Below are 24,847 nucleotides of genomic sequence, written 5' to 3'. Positions count from 1 at the left end.
AGAGATGGCTACTTGGCTTTGGCAGTGTGGCCGTACATTCAGATGCTCTCCAGTTTTTGCTGATTGACTGAACTGAGATCTGACTTATGGAGGAAGTTTTTATCAAGAATGTTCCTGCATTTGGGTACATTTATCCATCCTTTAATTGTTACCTGTCCTCATCCCTCTGCTGCAGAGAAAAAACACCAAAGTATGGTGCTGCCACCACCATGCTTCATCTCAGTGATTGTATTAGCCAGGTGATGTTTTTCATCAGACACAGTGTGTGCCAAAAGTGTTACATTTTTATTTTAATAATCCAGAGAATAGCCTTTACATTCTGTTTAGCAAACTCTAATTGGCTAGTGGTTTCCATCTTACTGCTCAGCCTGAGTTATCGAGTGCTGCAGAGAAGTTTTTTCCATCAAACAGTTGGACTCAGTCTTGGTTGTTTTTTGTTCTGAAAAGATTTTCTCTTTGTCATATTACAGGTGATTTATGAAAATGCGATCAGAATCCACTGTATATGGGAATATAAAATGTGCTTTTTGTGTACTTTTTACCACCCAAGTCTCTATGGACTTGTTGCAGGGGCACAAAGCTAAACTGACCTCCAGAACCAAGATTTAGCAAAGGCGAATCATTATATGAAAAGTAAAATATGTACGTGTAAGGACTTTCTACAATTAATTCTTTTAAATCTATTGCTTATTATCCTTTTTCATAACTGAGGACTTTATTTCATATAATATGAGACGGGCTATCAGTGTTCAAATACACCAGCTAGTACTTGGAAAGACCATAGGTGCACATCTAATTTAGTGTTATTAGAGTGTAATAATGTACAGGATTTTGGGCTGTGTACTTTTCCCATGGTCCAGGTCATGGCTGCATATTTTATAGGTCTTCAGCACCCTGTTTGTTTAATACCAGGGGTGAAACAAAAAAAAACTTTACAGAAGATCAGGCATAGCTCCAGGAGAAGATGAAATGCCCTTTGTCCAGCACTGTGGGAGACCGGGAAGAGAATCACACTCTCACCGAGCTCCTGACTGCCAATATTATTAAATATACAGAGTTGCTTCATTTTATTTTCTTTTTCCTTTTCAGATCTACCTAATCAGGTTTCACTCTATGTCATGGTTGAAATTCTAAACTTTTAGTCATTTTCTGTTTCTTGGTATCCTGGTGGAGGTAGACTGAAGGTGGTTATGAAAAGGCACACAAAGTAAGGAAGATGTCTTCATTTGAACCATTTAAAATCTTCAGAAGTCTTTACAAAAATGCATGAAGCATACAATAAAGACCCAAGAGATCATCAATCCACAATATGACAACAAATGGGGATGAAAACAGAAATCACACAAGAGCACAACTTACAAGGCCAGATAGAGGTAACTAATAGAGAAACTAATGCAAGGGTGACAGCACAGACCAGCAGAAAAAACCTTATCCCAAATCTGAAGCATTGTAAAGAGTGTATCATATTTTTGACTAGCTTTGCTGCCTCATAGGCATATATACAGTATATATATATATATATATATACAGTATATATATATATATATATATATATATATATATATATATATATATATATATATATATATATATACTGTATGTATAGTGACCTTTTTATCCACTTGGTCTGAAGTTCACCTAGAGACACTGGACGCAATGCAGGAATACACCTTGGAGAGAGCACCAACTTATCACAAGTCATCACACACTCATCTATCCATTTATTTACTTAGAACTACAGACTATTTAAAGTACCCAAATTTCCCTATAGCCATGGATTTAGTAGGTAACAGGCATTCAGTGTTCCTAGCAAAAGCTATTGTGGACACTGACTTACACCCACACTTACTGTTGTGCTCCATGTCATCTTTAAATTAAACATTTTAATGCAGAATATCAGGTCAGCGCTCCAATATATATTGTTCAAAGAAGTAGCAATACAATGCAAATACAATACAATACAAACCAAAACAAACAATACAATAGAATAGTTTAAGAAGTAAAAAATGTGTTTCTAACCTACCAGAAGTCCAAAGATCAACCCAAATAACCATTGAACTGTATATTGTAAAGAAGGCTCTTAATTATTCATAATGGCCTACAATTCCTTTTCACTGTTTTTCAGGTTTGATTTTTAGCTACACAAAACATTACTGCTCCATAAATAACAGTTGTTAAACACAATGGAGTAAGACCTAAAATGTGCAACAGAGTGTGTGTTTTTAGTTTAGGCAGAATGTGTTTTTTATTAATATGACTTAAACAAGGATCAGACAAAATTGTCCACTAATTGAGTAATTCATGGAAAAATCAATTTTTTGCAATTGTAATTGAAACATTCTCACCTAGATGAACTAAAACAGCTCCTGTGTCTTTTCAGTGTTACCCAGCTTGTGCTACCCAACTTATCTTACAAAGAACAAAAGAACTGGTTTCAATCTTCAAAGTTTGGCTTAAAATACTTCATTAAATTTCACATCTGTCAAAATATATGCATGTGTTTAACTGGGGCTCTAAAAACACAGTACAGCATAGCATAACTTAGTGGTATTTTTTACTGTTTTAGTGACTTTTAAGAGGTGCCAATAACTGGCACATAGGAACGTGTTTTTTTTTAATTACTTTTCATCAGCATTTTTATTATTCTTATTTTGTTTTTAGAATTATCAACTTTAGGTCTTATATTTAAAGATGTTTTATTACTTTTACCCATCCTTTACAGATAACAATAATTCTGGTTAATTGTAAATGTGCACAGTTTAAAAACATTTTCTTTAAAAAGAAAATGAAACATTAACATGCAGCTTTTAAATATATTGTTACAGTGTATATAGTTCCCATGACAATAGCAAAAATCTTTTTTATGGTTAAGAAAACATTTTTACATACCACAGAGACAAAAAATGTGTGTGTTGATCTAGATCTACCTATGGAATAAATGTGCACGCTGGGGCCCCATGCCTGGTTTAATACATCAGACATTCCCTTGCTGATACAGCTTTTGTCTCCAACCCTGGCTAGAAAAGCCACCAGTAGCCCTTAAGCCATGGGTAATACTAACTAGAGCAGAGTTCCCTTGTGTTTCCTCTGAAACTTTCAGCAGGAAACATTCGGGCCAGGCTTTGAAGGTGCTCACGCGTGAATGATATGTCTAAAAGGAAGAAAAAACAGGAAAAACTTGACCAGCTGCAACCATGACATGTCATTCATAGCATTTTAGCAGTGAATGAATGACTTCTTCTAATGTCAAAATCTTCCTGGAAGATAGCTCTTGATTTTGATTATACTTTACCCAGGTCTGTTAATTCTGGATGTCAGTTAATTAATTTATTTAAGCCACCAATTTGCTGTAAATCTACATGCATTTTTGTGCAGTATACGGGCTAATAACATAAGATCTGTCCATACTAAAAGAAATAAAGAAAATAATGACATAATTGTAAGTAAGTTTGTGGTGGTGAGGTGTAAAGGTGTGGGGAATGTTTTCTTGGCACACATTAGATGCCCTATTACCAACCGGGCATTGTTTAAATGTTGAAGACTATCTGAGTATGTTTCCTGACTTAAACACATACAAGTGCAGCTGACGAATCGGCAATGAGTGCGAGTCCATTGTTGATAGGTGTTTCCTAAGAAGTGGTCAATGAGTGTATTTTTGTTGGTGTTTAATATAGTACTATGGTAATATGCTTTTTGGGCATTATTTTGTTATTTTAATAAGGTTTAACCTTAATTTGAGTCTGACAAACTGGTGAAAGTATCGAAGGAGATCTATCCTTTTTTTATGGAAATGTAGCCAAATGGCGGCTACAGAGTGGCCAGTGTTTTGTATACAAACTCGCAGGCCACGCCCCTTGACCAACGGGTGGCACTGAGACGGGCTGATGCAATTCGTGCCATATAAACGCTCAGCCACCACCGGCTTTTCATATTTGGGTGGATGCTTCTTTGGAACTAAAACCAGTGCGGTATTATACCAGTTTTAGCCTTTAGTAAGTGTACAGTATTGTAGCCTAATATTTATTATATTTGTATTTATTTACATGCAGCCATTTTGTTAATATATAAAGAAGAATTAAAGGTTATAAGAAGAAAAACTGATCCTATTTATTGTCGACCGCTAAAGAGGAAGTGTTTGATATAAAACCACATACCCGCGCAGTGGGTATCAAAGCCAAGGATATTTTAACCCTTTCTCAGAGGTAAGATAAGATTTAGCGTTTTATAATAACTTATTTCATCTGAGTAATGTCGTTATAATAATTTAACAATTAAAAATAGCTTTTACGTTTAAACAAAAATTCCATTTGAGAATTAAATATGTGTTTTGAGCTGTTTATGGTTATAAAATATGCTTTTTGAACAAATGATTTAAAATGACGTTGTGTTGCCCTTCATATCTGTGAGAAAGAGCAGAAGCACGAGACGAACATTTAAATAAATAAATTCTCGAGCGGAACTGCAGTCACGTGTTTTAACCGTTTACATTTAAGTGAAATATTATATCAACAAAACTATCCGACCTGTTAAATGGAGTTAGCGTGGAATTCGCGTTTGTAATTTGAAAGCCGGTTGTGTTTTGGGATGTCTGATTAATGACTGGGATCATCATATCCGTCTGGGTGGGGATAAGGCTTGCGCAAAACGGACGCACGTGGCTTTGTTTCCAGTAATCCTTATCTTCTCTATAATAGGATATAATGTAATATTTTAATTGGTATTATTGTCTCCACTGGGCGAAAAAAAATACATCTACTTAATCTGACCTAATGTGTTTACTCATTGTACAAGAAAATGTTATAAAATTTAAAAACGATCCTTTATCAGCCATGTTTACATACAGATTCTTTTCCCACTGATCTACATAACTGTTGGTTCATGTTGGCATTGTGGTAGCATGGCGATGTTCAGATCATCCTGGTGCGTAAGTGATGCCGGTTGGAATTTTCCACTGCTCCTGTTCAGTGAGTCAGCTGCTTCCCACCGCACCCTCCTCCATCCAGGCTGGGTCACGTGGTTAAAGCTTTGAAGCACCGCTCACCGTTCTGCGTGTCGGTGACAAAACCCTTGTAGGCAATATGAAACGCAAAGCACGATCGCCTGCTCATTTGAATCCTTTTTTTTGATTCAGCAGAATGAACAAAAATCCTGAAGGAGCCGAGAGCCGGTTTAACATTTCACACAACGACGAGAGCAGCTTTCTCCCCAAGATGAGTTACTTTAACAATTTGCCTGGTGAAGAAATGAAAATGCAAATTAGCAGGTACCTTTATGCACAATACGCAAAACAATATTTTAATGTGTGCCACTATTCACTCTATCATATAATTCAACATTCATGGAGGTTTTATTTCACAGTAAATTCAAACACATACTAAACCTTTCATACACTACAAAGTGGAACTAAATGTGACCTTTTCTATTTGCAGTCAAAATCTAGACAAGGATGCTGAGAGTCAGAACTTCCTTCCTAATGGCAAGAAGAAGTACGAAGTTGAATACGTAAGTTCCCGATCAGATAAGAGCTGCAGTATTTTTTCTTGTTCTAAGAATCAGTATTTTAATCTCTTTTTCTTTTGCTCTTAATTAGCACCCTGGAACAGCATCGTTTGGAATGTCTGTGTTTAATCTGGGCAATGCCATTATGGGCAGTGGAATTTTGGGTCTCTCATATGCCATGGCCAACACTGGCATTGCCTTGTTTGTGTAAGTATATTTTATAATTGATAAAGACGCCAAAGTTGTGCTTAGGTTGCTGACGTTTTGATTATTATATTAATGGTTCTTTGGTATGTTAGTATCCTAATGTATTGTAATGCATTGTAAAGTGTGTGAGTCTTTTGTTGGATTCATGTTAAATTGGAATTCTGAATCTTTTTTTAGTATATAATGCACTTCTGCTCAGTTGATTGAAGCTTTACTATACAGCAGCAGCATTAAAAATCTATTTATACCGCAGTATAAATGGTGGAGGCAGTAGATACATATCTTTTGTCAGATGGTGCATAACCTTTCATCTCCCAGTTTTGGTCTGTTGATTAAGAAGAATAAGGTTTTGTGAACAATATAGCAATATGACAATTTAGGAAGAGAGCAAAATTCTTTGCAGAATATGCATACACTTATAAGGTAATAAATGTGGCAACACTTCCATATGATGGTAATTAGGGCTGTAGTTTGCCCCAGTTTTAGATCTGATTACAGCGCTCATGAGTGTATCTGCCTCATTTGATTTAGCTCTGAAGAGTTCATGTGTATGACTTCCTGCATATGAACTTCCACCCAAATAGCACGTGTTTACAAACAGACAATTATAAGATTGTGTGATTGAAAATTATAGGTAGGGAAAAGTGATTGAATGCTTGTGCATTACACTCTTTGTTACTCACAGACTGACTAAGGCTCTTAGCCTTAGAGCTCACTAATAACTGGCAGGACCAGCCTTTAATTAAATAAAGAGCATGGGTGGTGTACCTTAAAGTGTTTGGCAAGCCATAGTACTACAGGTGTGCCATATAACCAGGGTTTTATATTACAATTAAGAGTGTGTTTACTGTGAATACATCATGTATATGAGTTTTCCTCTAGTAATTGAAAGGTATTTTATGCTTAGACTGTGAAGCTTTTTCCAGTCAGAAGCATGTTAAAAGCATGATCAGAGAATTACATTTTGCCATGTAGTTATGCAACTGAAAATCATTAGCATAAGAATTAGGGTTTCACGGCCTTCGCGTGCTACAAAAATCACCTAACCACACTGTATTTTGAACATTTCCTCAGAAAAACTGCTAGTTTCTCAGAAATGTCTAAACAGTCTGTATTTTTGCCTATTTAGAGAAATATTATGTTTTGGTATAGAGTGATTGACCTTGCAAAACCAAAGAACAACAATAATACAAAATGCAGCAAAGTGTGCTCAGCAATTTATAGCATTTCTCTGCTCTCCGTTTCAGTATTTTGCTGATAGCAGTTTCTATATTCTCCCTCTACTCTGTGCATCTACTGCTCAAGACTGCAAATCAAGGAGGTAAGTATCGTTTAACCATAACCAGCATTTATTGTATTATGTTCAATATAATGGTGGGTTTTGATTGTGAATTCCTTTTATGATCAGGGTCTATGGTGTATGAGCAATTGGGGTACAAGGCATTTGGCATGCCAGGCAAGCTGGCAGCATCCTGCTCCATCACCATGCAGAATATTGGAGGTAAAACATCCTTATTATTATTGATATATTGCCAATATGCCTGAAAACAAACTTTTAATAAATAAATGTGGCTTTGTGTTGAAAGTTTGACATTGATAATGTGCTAGCTAGAGGTGTAATAATTTCTTAACGTTTTAAAGGTATTACAAAGGACTAACACGTTATATATGCCCTGTTATATACAGGGGTTGGACAATGAAACTGAAACACCTGGTTTTAGACCACAATAATTTATTAGTATGGTGTAGGGCCTCCTTTTGCGGCCAATACAGCGTCAATTCGTCTTGGAAATGACATATACAAGTCCTGCACAGTGGTCAGAGGGATTTTAAGCCATTCTTCTTGCAGGATAGTGGCCAGGTCACTACGTGATGCTGGTGGAGGAAAACGTTTCCTGACTCGCTTCTCCAAAACTCGCTTCTCAATAATATTTAGATCTGGTGACTGTGCAGGCCATGGGAGATGTTCAACTTCACTTTCATGTTCATCAAACCAATCTTTCACCAGTCTTGCTGTGTGTATTGGTGCATTGTCATCCTGATACACGGCACCGCCTTCAGAATACAATGTTTGAACCATTGGATGCACATGGTCCTCCAGAATGGTTCGGTAGTCCTTGGCAGTGACGCGCCCATCTAGCACAAGTATTGGGCCAAGGGAATGCCATGATATGGCAGCCCAAACCATCACTGATCCACCCCCATGCTTCACTCTGGGCATGCAACAGTCTGGGTGGTACGCTTCTTTGGGGCTTCTCCACACCGTAACTCTCCCGGATGTGGGGAAAACAGTAAAGGTGGACTCATCAGAGAACAATACATGTTTCACATTGTCCACAGCCCAAGATTTGCGCTCCTTGCACCATTGAAACCGACGTTTGGCATTGGCACGAGTGACCAAAGGTTTGGCTATAGCAGCCCGGCCGTGTATATTGACCCTGTGGAGCTCCCGACGGACAGTTCTGGTGGAAACAGGAGAGTTGAGGTGCACATTTAATTCTGCCGTGATTTGGGCAGCCGTGGTTTTATGTTTTTTGGATACAATCCGGGTTAGCACCCGAACATCCCTTTCAGACAGCTTCCTCTTGCGTCCACAGTTAATCCTGTTGGATGTGGTTTGTCCTTCTTGGTGGTATGCTGACATTACCCTGGATACCGTGGCTCTTGATACATCACAAAGACTTGCTGTCTTGGTCACAGATGCGCCAGCAAGACGTGCACCAACAATTTGTCCTCTTTTGAACTCTGGTATGTCACCCATAATGTTGTGTGCATTGCAATATTTTGAGCAAAACTGTGCTCTTACCCTGCTAATTGAACCTTCACACTCTGCTCTTACTGGTGCAATGTGCAATTAATGAAGATTGGCCACCAGACTGGTCCAATTTAGCCATGAAACCTCCCACACTAAAATGACAGGTGTTTCAGTTTCATTGTCCAACCCCTGTATATACAGTCCTGCTCACCATTATTGGCACCCATTTAAGTACATAATGTGGAATATCTCCTGGAAAAAAAATGAATCAAGTGTAACAGCTTTTTTCTATAGAGAACTTGTGTTTGATACAAAAGAGCAAATGATAAACAACATTTAAAACTAAAAACAATGGGAGAGAAAAAATAGAAAAACCTAAAGCTTGCTGTGGCACTGGTATTGGCACCCTTTACAGTAAATCAGTATGGAAACACATTTTGACTCACCTGTGCTAAATCACAAATGAGAATCACCTGTGATAAATTGTCAGTGCCCATGTGACATTAATTACCCAATGAATGATGACTTCAGTGTTTTAAAAAGCCACAAGTTATTCCCTGTTCCTTTGTCACAATGGTGAAGACAAAGGAGCTGTCTGAGGACATCAGAAGTGCTATTATTAGCAAACACAAGACCTCCAAAGGGTATAAGGCCATCTCCAAAGACCTTGGTATCCCTGTTTCAACAGTGCGCAATGTTATTAAGAAGTTTGCCAAGCATGGAACAGTCAAGAACCTCCCTGGACGTGGAGGGAAGAGGAAAATTGATGAGAGATGTCTTCGAAGGTTGGTGCGAATGGTGGAAAAAACACCATGTCAAACATCCAAAGACCTGAAGGCCAACCTGGAACAGTCTGGGGTCTTGGTTTCAACAAGTACCATACGGCGCACACTAAACCAAGCAGAGCTTTATGGGCGAAGGCCAAGAAAGAAACCATTGCTGAAGAAAAGACATAAAAAGGAACGACTCAACTTTGCCAAAGAGTACCTGGACAAACCACAATCCTTCTGGGAAAATGTTCTGTGGACCGATGAAACAAAAATAGAGCTTTTTGGCAATGCACACCAACAGTTTGTTTACAGACGGCGCAATGAAGCGTATAAGGAAAAGAACACCCTACCTACAGTTAAGCATGGTGGAGGATCCATAATGCTGTGGGGCTGTTTTGCTGCGTCTGGTACTGGGGGCCTCGACCGTATCACAGGAATCATGAAATCGGAGAATTACCAAGAGATTTTAGAGCAAAATGTCCTACCCAGTGTAAGAAAACTTGGTTTGAGTCGAAGATCATGGGTCCTCCAGCAAGACAAAGACCCAAAGCACACATCCAAAAGCACGCAGGAATGGTTGAAAAGGAAGAAATGGACTGTTTTAAAATGGCCAGCAATGAGTCCTGATCTCAATCCCATTGAAAATCTGTGGGGTGAGCTGAAATCTGCCATTGGGAAAAAGAACCCTGCAAACATTCAAGAGCTCGAACAAACTGCAAAGGAAGAGTGGGAGAAAATACCAGCTGAGAAGTGCAAGAGGCTTATAGATGGCTACAAGAAACGTTTGGAGGCTGTCATCACTGCCAAAGGGTGTGCAACCAAATATTAAGGAGGGGTGCCTTTATTACTGCACATGCTGTTTTTTTCTGTTTCTTCTTTAAAATGACAACATGTAAGCTGAAAAACAATGTTCTTCGTTATATTACTTTGGACCTCCAATTAAAAAATCCTGATAATATAAATTTGGTACATTTCCATTTATTTCTGAAGATATTGTACAGCTTATGCAAAAAATGAAGGGGTGCCAATAATGGTGAGCAGGACTGTATATATATATATATATATATAGTTATATTTAGTTATATCTTTATATTTCATTTTTTAACCAAATTTATTTTCAAATGCAGACTCTTGCCACATTATTATTTATGATAACATGTTCTGCTAATTAACAAAGCATACTGTTAAATTGCAAAAAAAAAACAAAAAAAAAAACATGCATTTAAGTTAAGAAGTAACTCTCTTGTCTTTTTGTTTTGGTTCCAGCCATGTCCAGCTACCTTTACATCGTGAAGTATGAGCTACCAATTGTAATTCAAGCATTCGTGGGAAAAAGTGAAGGGTAAGACCATATGGACAAAAGCAAATGAAATGAAATGAAATGAAACATTAAACTAAAGCAATAAGCCACTCGAGACCGTGCGTTACTGCTATGATTTTAGCACGGGAAAGAAGTTTTAGGCACTCCGCTTCGCGTCATGCCAAAAACGTCATTCCCGTGCTAAAATCACAGTAACGCACGGCCTCTCGTGGCTTATTGCTTTAGTTTAATGTTATCATAATCCTTTCTTGAAAAATGCATGATTGGAAAGTTCTCCAAATACTTAAAAGTTAAATCTGTCTTTCAGGCTATGGTACACTAATGGAGACTACCTGGTAGTGCTTGTGTCATTCTTAATCATTCTGCCACTTTCACTACTGAAAAATCTGGGTAAGTGTTTTAGAACCAAATAGGGATGTTAAAGGGAAGTGTTTGGTTGGTTTAAGCCAGACAGGAAACAAAAACTAACATGATAGTTCTTCTTTCACACAGGCTACCTCGGCTACACAAGTGGCTTTTCATTATTGTGCATGGTCTTCTTCTTAATCGTGGTAAGTAACAATCTTGTTCTTTTATATTCTTACCCTAGTTGTAGATAGATAGTCTTTGTTTATATTAAATTGGGTCTCTTTAGGTAGCTTTGCTTACCTGCTTTTGGTTTTTTTTAGGTCATTTACAAGAAGTTTGAGATCCCCTGCCCACTGCCTAATGAGTTACTCAACATAACACTCAATGGAACACTCGGACACACTAATGCAACCAGCTACGAAGAGGATGCTTGCACTCCCAAATACTTTGTTTTCAACTCTCAGGTAAAAAAAAAATGTTAGATGCCAGCTGTTAGGGTGGAACTTGTACTTTTTTTTTTGGTATATGTAGTCCGACAGGTGTATTAATTTTATTTGGTCTCTCCCTAGACTGTGTATGCTGTACCCATTCTTACCTTCGCCTTTGTGTGCCACCCAGCAATTCTGCCTATGTACGAGGAGCTTAAAGAGTAAGTCAGTTGAGCTCTCTAGAATAAATAAAACGTATGTGTATTAGTAAAATGTTTACCATTTCATTAATTTTGTTGGATAGATATAATCTGTATAATCGGTTGTAGAATGTTTTTATTTATTTTTCGTAATGTAACGTTTAGCATTGCTAGTAGTTCAGTATGTACTCAAATAGTTATGTAACCATTCAGGCTTTACAGTGTTTCAAAATGGCTAAAGCTTAAGCATATTTGTTTTTTGTTTTTTCTACCCAGTCGTTCCAGGAAAAAGATGCAGGGGGTGGCCAATGTGTCATTCTTGGCCATGTTTGTCATGTATCTGCTGGCTGCTCTGTTCGGCTACCTAACCTTCCATGGTAAGCACATGATAACCCTCACAACACAGTACATGTTCAAATCTGATAATAATATCACATTTAGAAATAGAGATGGAGATTTTTAACATTTTCAATAAGCATCCAGTGTAACTGGAAAGGGCTCTCTTTCACTAACGAGGCGCCATTTCCCCATACATGGTGGGGGAGAAAGACGGCTCACACTGTGACTGTGCTCCCTCCACATGGCGAACTAGGTTGTGCAAAAAGGCATGTCTCTGTATGGGGTGCTCTGCTGAAAATGCATTCAGTGTTCAGCTTGTTACATCTAGATTTTCTTATTAAGGGTTTAGTTAATACCATACAATACCAGGTAATGTCAGATTCAAAATACCAGAAAACAACGCACCCCACCTCCAAGCCACAACTTGCAAAGCAGTGGCAGCAAGAACTTGACTCAAGGCTAAGCACCAATCTTTTGAATTCTCTTTTTATCTTTTGCCAAAAAAATATTTCCTACTGGTTTGTATATTGAAAAGCACTTAATAATCAATATATATGTAAATAGCACAAAATGAAACATTAATCTGCTTTAATAGCACTAGTTTCTGCCGTGGCAGTGACGCTTACATAAGGTCTGAGAAAGACAGAGGCCCTGACATCTGCCCCCTTGCTGTTTGTCATGGCAGGAAAGCAACATTGTGTGTTTGCAGATGTTCTTGGCTTGCTTGAAGTATTGGAAATATTACGCAAGCAAGTTTTGACATCATTGCAGTGTTTGAGTCTCAGCTCAGAAACCGTTGACTATTGATTTTTCTTTATGTAACAGGTGCATGACTAACTGTTTGAAATGACTGTCATTTACAGGTGTTGTTGAGCCTGAACTTCTGCATACTTATTCAAAAGTCTACGATTTTGATGTGGTGCTGCTGATCGTACGTCTGGCTGTTCTGACCGCCGTCACCTTCACTGTACCGGTTGTCCTCTTCCCTGTAAGTAAAACCATTTAGGATCACACAATATTGATAACAATAATTTATAAGGTTTATATACTGGATTGTTTTTTCCACACCTATTCAAATATTTGGTGGCATTATTCAAATCTAAAAGTGACAAATATTTTCTGTGGCTTACAGATTCGTACCTCAGTAAACCAACTGTTGTGTGCGTCCAAAGGGTTCAGCTGGTTTCGGCATATCGGCATCACAGTGATCCTTTTGATCAGTGTTAACGTGCTTGTCATCTTTGTCCCTACTATCAGGGATATATTTGGATTCATTGGTAGGTTATCTTTCACTACAAGACTACAATGTAAATATCTAGTAGAAAGGACAAACTTTGTTATCTTAGTTATGAAGTACTAGTAAACAGAAAATCTGAAAGACGATTTGAAAAAGTGATTTGACTAAGATTTTTATGTTTTTTACTTTTCAAGGTGCTTCTGCTGCTGCTATGCTGATCTTCATTCTGCCATCTGCTTTCTACATCAAGCTGGTGAAGGAGCCAATGAAGTCTGTTCAAAAGATAGGGGTAAGAGAATCTTATTGTGTTGTTGATCATGATTATATGGAAAACATATATTACTTTTATTACTTATAACAAAAAGTAATATATATATATATATATATATATATATATATATTATACAGTATGTACCAGATAGGTGTACCAAATAAATTGCTCAATGGGTGTATATGCCATTATGGTCATTTTTGGCCACCTCTTTTGACCATTTTTGTTGAAAGTGTGGCCTGTACTAGCAAGCCATTATAAAATGTGAACAAGCTGTTTAAAAAATGGCTGTTTAATCCTATTTCTTTTGTGTGTTCTGCAGGCAACCTTGTTTCTGTGCAGTGGATTTATTGTCATGTTTGGTTGCATGTTTTTGATCATCATGGACTGGATTCACAACTCTACTGCTTCACAGGGCCATGGGGACGGTCACTAAAGTACGTGTCGGCAGCGTGAGTGACAGGCATTCTTGACCTGTCTGTTGTGGCACTGAGCGCTGTCCAGTCCCTTACTGCTAAAGCCACAAAGAAACTTGCTGCTCTTTTTTCAACCCAGAGCAAAGACCTATACCATTCTGAAAGAATGTGCTGAACTCTGTACAGTATGTTGTTAGGCCACAAAGATGGTGCTTTTTATAATACTTTTGTTGCTGTGATGGATTTCATCCGATTTCATTCGTTTGTTTTTTTAATTCGATGCATTACAGAGAAATGAAAGATTTGAGGTCTTGAGACTGAGCTCAGTGCAAGATTGCAAACTTTTCAGCTTTAGCTATTCTGACTCACAATCAAAACCCGATCAGCTCCAAGCCACAACTTGCAAAGCAGTGGCAGCAAGAACTTGACTCAAGGCTAAGCACCAATCTTTTGAATTCTCTTTTTATCTTTTGCCAAAAAAAATATTTCCTACTGGTTTGTATATTGAAAAGCACTTAATAATCAACATACAGTGTATCACAAAAGTGAGTACACCCCTCACATTTCTGCAAATATTTCATTATATATTTTCATGGGACAACACTATAGACATGAAACTTGGATATAACTTAGAGTAGTCAGTGTACAACTTGTATAGCAGTGTAGATTTACTGTCTTCTGAAAATAACTCAACACACAGCCATTAATGTCTAAATGGCTGGCAACATAAGTGAGTACACCCCACAGTGAACATGTCCAAATTGTGCCCAAATGTGTCGTTGTCCCTCCCTGGTGTCATGTGTCAAGGTCCCAGGTGTAAATGGGGAGCAGGGCTGTTAAATTTGGTGTTTTGGGTACAATTCTCTCATACTGGCCACTGGATATTCAACATGGCACCTCATGGCAAAGAACTCTCTGAGGATGTGAGAAATAGAATTGTTGCTCTCCACAAAGATGGCCTGGGCTATAAGAAGATTGCTAACACCCTGAAACTGAGCTACAGCATGGTGGCCAACGTCATACAGCGGTTTTCCAGGACAGGTTCCACTCGGAACAGGCTTCGCCAGGGTCGACCAAAGAAGTTGAGTCCACGTGTTCGGCGTCATATCCAGAGGTTGGCTTTAAAAAACAGACACATGAGTGCTGCCAGCATTGCTGCAGAGGTTGAAGACGTGGGAGGTCAGCCTGTCAGTGCTCAGACCATACGCCGCACACTGCATCAACTCGGTCTGCATGGTCGTCATCCCAGAAGGAAGCTGACGCACAAGAAAGCCTGCAAACAGTTTGCTGAAGACAAGCAGTCCAAGAACATGAATTACTGGAATGCCCTGTGGTCTGACAAAGACCAAGATAAACTTGTTTGGCTCAGATGGTGTCCAGCATGTGTGGCGGCGCCCTGGTGAGAAGTACCAAGACAACTGTATCTTGCCTACAGTCAAGCATGGTGGTGGTAGCATCATGGTCTTGGGCTGCATGAGTGTTGCTGGCACTGGGGAGCTGCGGTTCATTGAGGGAAACATGAATTCCAACATGTACTGTGACATTCTGAAACAGAGCATGATCCCCTCCCTTCGAAAACTGGGCCTCATGGCAGTTTTCCAACAGGATAACGACCCCAAACACAACCTCCAAGATGACAACTGCCTTGCTGAGGAAGCTGAAGGTAAAGGTGATGGACTAAACCCAATTGAGCACCTGTGGCGCATCCTCAAGTGGAAGGTGGAGGAGTTCAAGGTGTCTAACATCCACCAGCTCCGTGATGTCATCATGGAGGAGTGGAAGAGGATTCCAGTAGCAACCTGTGCAGCTCTGGTGAATTCCATGCCCAGGAGGGTTAAGGCAGTGCTGGATAATAATGGTGGTCACACAAAATATTGACACTTTGGGCACAATTTGGACATGTTCACTGTGGGGTGTACTCACTTATGTTGCCAGCTATTTAGACATTAATGGCTGTGTGTTGAGTTATTTTCAGAAGACAGTAAATCTACACTGCTATACAAGTTGTACACTGACTACTCTAAGTTATATCCAAGTTTTATTTCTATAGTGTTGTCCCATGAAAAGATTTAATAAAATATTTGCAGAAATGTGAGGGGTGTACTCACTTTTGTGATACACTGTATATGTAAACAGCACCAAATGAAACATTAATCTGCTTTAATAGCACTAGTTTCAATACCATTTAACTGTACTACTGTAGTCAACTTGTAACAATTGCTTAGATCTACTAATGAACAAATATGTTTATCTGTAGACTTTCACCTGTTATGGTAGTCAAATAGAATACTGTCAGAAAAAATTATACTGCATAGGTACATTTCCCAATGTACAAACAATGTAACTGCGCCCTCATTACTACCACAGAGGCCTAATGGTGTTTTAAAGGTATACTACATTTCCTGCTCACTAAAAGTATAAGACCTGCACTAAAGGGTAGCAGGGATCAGCGTTTGTACTCTAAAGGTATGTTTAAGTAGCTTTTTTTCTGATTGTAATTATAATCTTATTTAAGCACATCTTTTAAAGCAATAACTTTTTTGCTCAAAAGACATGGCTGAAAGATAGATTGCTATTCTTCTATTAATTAGAAGGTATTACAGATGTTTTAGTGAATGAAATTTCATTTAAACCACATTCAGTGGTTGTTCACATTAATGAACTTGAACCTTTGATTCTTTTATGATGGCTGATCGATACTTTACGAACATAACGGTACGTTTACATTTTCCAAGACGTAGATAAAGGGGCTTTCAGTGTCTGTTCAACTTTGTTTACCATCTCAGTGTTAGCCATCGGCAGCTTGATGCTTTTTTTAAATTATTCAGCTGGAAGGGGATTGAGACAGATAAGAAAAACAAAGAGGGAAATGTCAGTGAAAGACAAAGGACAAGAGGATTAGTCTGACAATTGTCACGTCCACTGGTTAGTCATGAGCCTGTTGAGTGAATATAGGCTGCATGCATGCAGCCTTCACACTAGTAAAACCTCATTGTGCTTCCAATTGCTACCCTCATGTCATCCAAGATGTTGTTGTTCAACACTTATTTATAGAACATCATGTAATTTAATCTATTTTACTATATTTATATATGAATATATATATTGTAAATAATTGTATATATGTCGAACTGTGTATATATATGCCTTTTTGTCAATTTTGCTCAGTGTTTCATGTATAAAATCTGCTGTTAAACTGAGTGGTCTTACACCTGTGTTGCACATATGGTGCACATTGTCTTTACACTGCTGTACTTAAACAAGAGGGAGGAAACACCTTGAATATAAAGGCCACTCATTTCAGTGAAACACTGTATATCATGTTATTATTGTTCAATAAAGTACAAAGATAACCCAGCTATGTGTAGTTTGCTTACTTTTTGGGAGCTGGATGCTCCAAGGGATATTTTCTTTTTATTACTTTACCTTGTGTAACAGAGGTGCACAAATTCCTGAGTATTATTTAAAACAGCATTCCCAGGGGTCTTTAAATAGTCTTGTTTCAAGCACTGTCTAAAATAAAATGTTCCTCTATGGATACGTAACACCAAAAAGAATCTAAATCAACTGTCCTTTTTTTTTTTTTTTTTTTTTTTTTTTCAAACATCCGCAACCCAAAGTCAAACCTAGAATATTTAACCCTGTAAATTTCACAAATGTAAATAACATTACTGACTGGATATGCACTAGCTAATTTTACCAGCCTTTTCAATAAGCACGGAACTCCATCAATTCCACGGCCATTAAAGCTAATGTTTGTACTTGGTTTCTCATGCAATACCATCTGAGGGCTCGAAGGTCACGCACATTAAAAGATGCCTTGCCCTGCACAGACTAAGATTTCTTTAGATTTACAGAACCTTCTGTGGCGGCACAGTGGCTAAGTGGGTAGCACTGTCGCCTCACATCAAGAAGGTCCCGGGTTTGATCCCCATGTGGAGTTTGCATGTTCTCCCCGTGTCTGTGTGGGTTTACTCCGGGTGCTCCGGTTTCCTCCCACAGTCCAAAGACATGCAAGTGAGGTTACAGTAGACCCTTGAGTTACTAACAGTTTACCATACAAACTAATTTCGGATTACGAACCGAAATTCGCAAAACACATAACGTCACAAACAAGTTGACTGAGCGTCTCTCTCTCTCTCTCTCTCTCTCTCTCTCTCTCTCTCTCTCTCTCTCTCTCTCTCTATATATATATATATATATATATATATATATATATATATATATATATATATATATACAGTGTATCACAAAAGTGAGTACACCCCTCACATTTCTGCAAATATTTTATTATATATTTTCATGGGACAACACTATAGAGATAAAACTTGGATATAACTTAGAGTAGTCAGTATACAACTTGTATAGCAGTGTAGATTTACTGTCTTCTGAAAATAACTCAACACACAGCCATTAATGTCTAAATGGCTGGCAACATAAGTGAGTACACCCCACAGTGAACATGTCCAAATTGTGCCCAAAGTGTCAATATTTTGTGTGACCACCATTATTATCTAGCACTGCCTTAACCCTCCTGGGCATGGAATTCACCAGAGCTGCACAGGTTGCTACTGGAATCCTCTTCCACTCCTCCATGATGACATCACGGAGCTGGTGGATGTTAGACACCTTGAACTCCTCCACCTTCCACTTGAGGATGCGCCACAGGTGCTCAATTGGGTTTAGTCCATCACCTTTACCTTCAGCTTCCTCAGCAAGTTTTCGAAGGGAGGGGATCATGCTCTGTTTCAGAATGTCACAGTACATGTTGGAATTCATGTTTCCCTCAATGAACCGCAGCTCCCCAGTGCCAGCAACACTCATGCAGCCCAAGACCATGATGCTACCACCACCATGCTTGACTGTAGGCAAGATACAGTTGTCTTGGTACTTCTCACCAGGGCGCCGCCACACATGCTGGACACCATCTGAGCCAAACAAGTTTATCTTGGTCTCGTCAGACCACAGGGCATTCCAGTAATCCATGTTCTTGGACTGCTTGTTTTCAGCAAACTGTTTGCTGGCTTTCTTGTGCGTCAGCTTCCTTCTGGGATGACGACCATGCAGACCGAGTTGATGCAGTGTGCGGTGTATGGTCTGAGCACTGACAGGCTGACCTCCCACGTCTTCAACCTCTGCAGCAATGCTGGCAGCACTCATGTGTCTATTTTTTAAAGCTAACCTCTGGATATGACGCCGAACACGTGGACTCAACTTCTTTGGTCGACCCTGGCGAAGCCTGTTCCGAGTGGAACCTGTCCTGGAAAACCGCTGTATGACCTTGGCCACCATGCTGTAGCTCAGTTTCAGGGTGTTAGCAATCTTCTTATAGCCCAGGCCATCTTTGTGGAGAGCAACAATTCTATTTCTCACATCCTCAGAGAGTTCTTTGCCATGAGGTGCCATGTTGAATATCCAGTGGCCAGTATGAGAGAATTGTACCCAAAACACCAAATTTAACAGCCCTGCTCCCCATTTACACCTGGGACCTTGACACATGACACCAGGGAGGGACAACGACACATTTGGGCACAATTTGGACACAATTTGGACATGTTCACTGTGGGGTGTACTCACTTATGTTGCCAGCTATTTAGACATTAATGGCTGTGTGTTGAGTTATTTTCAGAAGACAGTAAATCTACACTGCTATACAAGTTGTACACTGACTACTCTAAGTTATATCCAAGTTTCATGTCTATAGTGTTGTCCCATGAAAAGATATAATGAAATATTTGCAGAAATGTGAGGGGTGTACTCACTTTTGTGATACACTGTATATATATATACAGTGGGGCCAAAAAGTATTTAGTCAGCCACTGATTGTGCAAGTTCTCCTACTTAGAAAGATGAGAGAGGTCTGTAATTTTTATCATAGGTACACTTCAACTATGAGAGACAAAAAGAGAAAAAAAAATCTAGGAAATCACATTGTAGGATTTTTAAAGAATTTATTTGTAAATTATGGTGGAAAATAAGTATTTGGTCAATAACAAACAAGCAAGATTTCTGGCTCTCACAGACCTGTAACTTCTTTTTTGAGAAGCTCTTCTGTCCTCCACTCGTTACCTGTATTAATGGCACCTGTTTGACATCGTTATCTGTATAAAAGACACCTGTCCACAGCCTCAAACAGTCAACCATGGCCAAGACCAAAGAGCTGTCGACGGACACAAGGAAGAAAATTGTAGACCTGCACCAGGCTGGGAAGAGTGAATCTACAATAGTCAAGCAGGTTGGTGTGAATAAATCAACTGTGGGAGCAATTGTAAGAAAATGGAAGACATACAAGACCATTGATAATCTCCCTTGGGCTCAAGATCTCATCCCGTGGGGTCAAAATGATCATGAGAACAGTGAGCAAAAATCCCAGAACTACACGGAGGGACCTGATGAATGACCTGCAGAGAGCAAGTAACAAAGGCTACCATCAGTAACACACTACGCCGAGAGGGACTCAAATCCTGCAGTGCCAGGCGTGTCCCCCTGCTTAAGCCAGTACATGTCCAGGCCCGTCTGAAGTTTGCCAGAGAGCATATGGATGATCCAGAAGAGGATTGGGAGAATATCATGTGGTCAGATGAAACCAAAATGGAACTTTTTGGTAAAAACTCAACTCGTCGTGTTTGGAGGAAGAAGAAGAACCCAAGAACACCATACCTACTGTGAAGCATGGGGGTGGAAACATCATGCTTTGGGGCTGTTTTTCTGCAAAGGGGACAGGACGACTGATCCGTGTTAAGGGAAGAATGAACGGGGCCATGTATCGTGAGATTTTAAGCCAAAACCTCCTTCCATCAGTGAGAGCATTGAAGATGGAACGTGGCTGGGTCTTCCAGCATGACAATGATCCCAAACACACCGCTCGGGCAACAAAGGAGTGGCTCCGTAAAAAGCATTTCAAGGTCCTGGAGTGGCCTAGCCAGAAAATTTGTGCAGTCCGTGTTGCCCAGCGACAGCCCCAAAACATCACTGCTCTAGAGGAGATCTGCATGGAGGAATGGGCCAAAATACCAGCTACAGTGTGTGCAAACCTGGTGAAGACTTACAGGAAACGTTTCACCTCTGTCATTGCCAACAAAGGTTATGTTACAAAGTATTGAGTTGAACTTTTGTTATTGACCAAATACTTATTTTCCACCAGAATTTACAAATAAATTCTTTAAAAATCCTACAATGTGATTTTCTGGATTTTTTTTTCTCATTTTGTTTCTCATAGTGGAAGTGTACCTATGATGAAAATTACAGACCTCTCTCATCTTTCTAAGTAGGAGAACCTGCACAATCAGTGGCTGACTAAATACTTTTTGACCCCACTGTATATACAATGAACAAATCTATTACATTTGTTGTTGTATAATTACTCCTGCCAGTAGCTGTCACTGTGTATCAGACAGAGGGGACAGTGAGTGAGAGAGAAGAAGGAAGTCCGCTGAGTAAAGTATTCTTTCTTTCGTGCAATTACACCTACAAAATACAACACTGTTCAAATAAAGAAGGAGATAATAGAGAAATATGAGAGTTATTGTTGTTTCTGGTAGATAGATTTTATGAAAAAAAAAAAAGAAGGAAATTTATTATGGTGTATGGTACAGAACACGTACTGTGTATTGTTGTTTACTATTATTTATTACAGGAATGTCTATTCCATAATTTATGAATAAGGGAAAATATACTTGTATTTATAACAAAAAAGACCATTTAAGACATTAGAAAGGTTAGGTAAGGGGGTGGTTTGGGAGGTCTTGCACGGATTTATTCTATTTACATTATTTCTTATGGGAAAAATAGGTTTAACTAAAGAACATTTTGACTTAAGAACAGCTCTTTGGAACCAATTAAATTTGTAAATCAAGGGTCTACTGTAAATTGGAGATACTTAATTGTCCAGGACTGTGTTCGATATAATCTTGTGTAAACTGATGAACCTTGTGTAATGAGTAACTACCGTTCCTGTCATGAATGTAACCAAAGTGTAAAACATGACGTTAAAATCCTAACAGACAAACAGAACCTTTTGATAATATTATGTACGGTGGATGGTGAAAGACCTAAATGATTTTTAAAATTTTATTATTGCTTTAAGAAATGTTCATTTTGAACTGATTGACAATCCTCTCATGATGTTTTGGCACAAATTAGTGATCCACGATTCATCATCGCTGGCCATTTGTAGAGAAAGAAAAGAAAACCCACAAGACATGTGCAGGACGTTTTATAATGTCCTGTATTCACTTTTTTGTAGATTTATTTCCAAAGATTTGGATGCCAGTGGTGTAACAGTAAAGGGATAAATCTAGCAGACTGTCCAACACAATGTCAAAGCTCCATGAGCCACTGAGCTCAGTCGTATTCTTTAGACTAGACAAAAGCGTCCTCTGCTGGTAGGTGAAACACCATGCAGCAGATTGAGTGGGTGACGCAGCAACATGGTTCTGTTGATCAGGATTCAAATCATGACAACAGTACATCGGTTTCCTGAGCCCAGAGTTTATTCTCGCCTCATGTGCCAGTGTTTTCAGGTGGTGCCAGGCTTACCGCAATCCTGAACAAAATGAAGCGATTAGGATATGAAAATAAATGAATAGATTTGCTCACTCATATATTAAAACCAGTAGCCAGTTTATTTTTTGTATGTTTTAGGACCAGAAGTTCAAACATTAAATTTTCTAAATTTTTAAACGAGTGTCCTAAATGGGTGGGGCAAGAATGTTAAAATGCAATTATATTGGACATAAATACACTATACACCGATCAGCCATAACATTAAAACCACCTAATTGTTTCAACATTTACTGTCCATTTTATCAGCTCCACTTACCATATAGAAGCACTTTGTAGTTCTACAATTACTGACTGTAGTCCATCTGTTTCTCTGCATGCTTTGTTAGCCCCCTTTCATGCTGTTCTTCAATGGTCAGGACTCTCCCAGGACCACTACAGGGTAGGTATTATTTGGGTGGTGGGTCATTCTCAGCACTGTAGTGACACTGACATGGTGGTGGTGTGTTGTGCTGTGTTGTGTGTTGTGCTGGTTTGAGTGGATAAGACACACTGACACCTCACTGTCACTGCTGGACTGAGAATAGTCCACCAACCAAAAATATATCCAGCCAACAGCACTCCGTGGGCAGTGTCCTGTGACCACTGATGAAGGTCTAGAAGATGACCAACTCAAACAGCAGCAATAGATGAGCGATCATCTCTGACTTTACATCTACAAGGTGGACCAACTAGGTAGGAGTGTCTAATAGAGTGGACAGTGAGTGGACAGTGTATTAAAAAAACTCCAGCAGCGCTGCTGTGTCTGATCCACTCATTTTTACATTTACATTTACATTTTCTGCATTTAGCAGATGCTGTTATCCAGAGCGACTTACAGAAGTGCTTCCATAGTAAACATTTCATTTCTCAAGTTTAAGTAAACAACAGTCGAAGAACACAAATCTGCTGAAACCTGTTAGAACCAAAGTGGTTTTTTTTTTTTGGGAAATGGAAAAAATTTTTAGTAAATAAGTACAAGTCAGCTTAAGTGCTTAGTAAAAAGGTGGGTTTTTAATCGTTTTTTAAAGACAGCAAGAGACTCAGATGTTCGGACAGACAGAGGAAGTTCATTCCACCACTTGGGTGCTAAAACAGAGAAGAGCCTTGATGCTTGTCTTCCTTTAGTCCTGGGTGGAGGCTCAAGTCTAGCGAGACTAGAGTCTCGGAGGTTGCGTGGTACAGAGTGGGGTTTGATTAGACCACGAAGGTAGCTTGGGGCTGGTCCATTTTTGGCTTTGTAGGCGAGCATCAGTGTTTTAAACTGAATGCAGGCAGCTACAGGAAGCTCACTCATACCAGCACAACACACACTAACACACCACCACCATGTCATTGTCACTGCAGTGCTGAGAATGATCCACCACCCAAATAATACCTGCTCTGTGGGGGTCCTGACCATTGAAGAACAGGGTGAAAACAGGCTTTAAATGTATGTAGAGAAATAGATGGACTACAGTCAGTAATTGTAGAACTACAGTGCTTCTATATGGTAAGTGGAGCTGATAATATGGACAATGTGTGTAGAAACAAGGAGGTGGTTTTAATGTTATGGCTGATCGGTGTATGGCCAAAGTATGTGCACACCTGACTAATCAATAGCATTCATTTGAGTTGCATAACTAACTAACTTATTACCTGAGAGTGATTAGCTTAAAAATCTTGTTGTTTTCCTCTGCTGTAATCTGCCATTGAAAATATGATTATTGACCATAATTGATTTATATTTCCCTATTACTGATATTGTGTTGTTACAATATTTTGCTGTTGTCACTGTTGTTTCACTTTCCTTAATTACTATTACGGTTTTAAAGCTTTGGCAATACAAAATTCTATAGTCATGCTAATAAAACTTGTTGATTGAATGAAACCACCAGAGTAAGAGAAGAAAACCCACAAAGACATGTGCAGAACATGTCAAACACCTCACAGACAGAAAAAATGTATGCCAGGGCCATAGGACTCATGGTGCTCTGCGGCACCCTCTTTACCAGCTGCGCCTTCATATCAGTAGTGTTTTGTTACTGGTATTATTTATTTATTTATTAGTATTTTAACGTCATGTTTTACACACTGACAGAAATTGTAGTTACTCGTTACACAAGATTCATCAGTTCACAAGTTTGATGTCAAACACAGCCATGGACAATTTTGTATCTCCAATTCACCTCACTTGCATGTCTTTGGACAGTGGGAAGAAACTGGAGCTCCTGGAGGAAACCCACGCAGACACGGGGAGAACATGCAAACTCCACACAGAAAGGACCTGGACCTCCCCACCTGGGGATCAAACCCAGGACCTTCTTGCTGTGAGGCGACAGTGCTACCCACTGAGCCACCGTGCCACCCCTTACTGGTATTATGGTTAGTGTTTTTGCTATTTGTATTTAATAAAACAAATGGTTACTTTAGCTGCAAAAATTGCTAACAGGTGTAATAAATCATAAATAAAGGTAATTATATGCTTTTACCTTTTCAGTTTAGAGAAGCTGTTTTTCCTGGTTCAGCTTGAACG

At 39.0% G+C, this 24,847-nt stretch overlaps 1 protein-coding gene and 1 long non-coding RNA gene across 4 annotated transcripts; one reads left to right on the top strand and one right to left on the bottom strand.

The window, feature by feature from the left end:
- Nucleotides 1–3,960: 3,960 nt before the first annotated feature.
- On the top strand, nt 3,961–14,343 carry slc38a2 (solute carrier family 38 member 2). 3 transcript variants are annotated; one of them, XM_062993940.1, is made up of 16 exons: nt 3,961–3,992; nt 5,132–5,263; nt 5,430–5,502; nt 5,591–5,706; nt 6,954–7,027; nt 7,115–7,207; nt 10,498–10,573; nt 10,860–10,942; nt 11,045–11,103; nt 11,221–11,364; nt 11,470–11,549; nt 11,805–11,905; nt 12,731–12,855; nt 13,000–13,144; nt 13,299–13,393; nt 13,698–14,343. In XM_062993940.1, exons 2-16 carry the CDS (start codon nt 5,136–5,138, stop codon nt 13,809–13,811), a joined length of 1,506 nt encoding a protein of 501 aa, XP_062850010.1. In that variant the 5' UTR covers nt 3,961–3,992; nt 5,132–5,135; the 3' UTR covers nt 13,812–14,343. The 3 variants fall into 3 exon arrangements, with proteins under 3 accessions (XP_062850010.1, XP_062850002.1, XP_062849999.1); XM_062993932.1 differs by lacking the exon at nt 3,961–3,992 and adding an exon at nt 4,005–4,202 and having other exon boundaries at nt 5,135–5,263; XM_062993929.1 differs by lacking the exon at nt 3,961–3,992 and adding an exon at nt 4,005–4,202.
- On the bottom strand, nt 4,769–24,847 carry LOC134312211 (uncharacterized). The gene is made up of 6 exons (XR_010011516.1): nt 24,804–24,847; nt 13,291–13,376; nt 13,008–13,117; nt 12,759–12,853; nt 11,496–11,567; nt 4,769–5,232 (listed from the first exon to the last, which is right to left on the bottom strand). It is a non-coding gene; the product is annotated as an uncharacterized LOC134312211 (long non-coding RNA).

Source organism: Trichomycterus rosablanca, chromosome 1 (genome assembly GCF_030014385.1).
Source record: "Trichomycterus rosablanca isolate fTriRos1 chromosome 1, fTriRos1.hap1, whole genome shotgun sequence".
Classification (NCBI taxonomy): Eukaryota; Metazoa; Chordata; class Actinopteri; order Siluriformes; family Trichomycteridae; genus Trichomycterus; species Trichomycterus rosablanca.
Note: the sequence above shows the minus strand (reverse complement) of the source record. Positions and strands in the feature narration are given on the sequence as shown.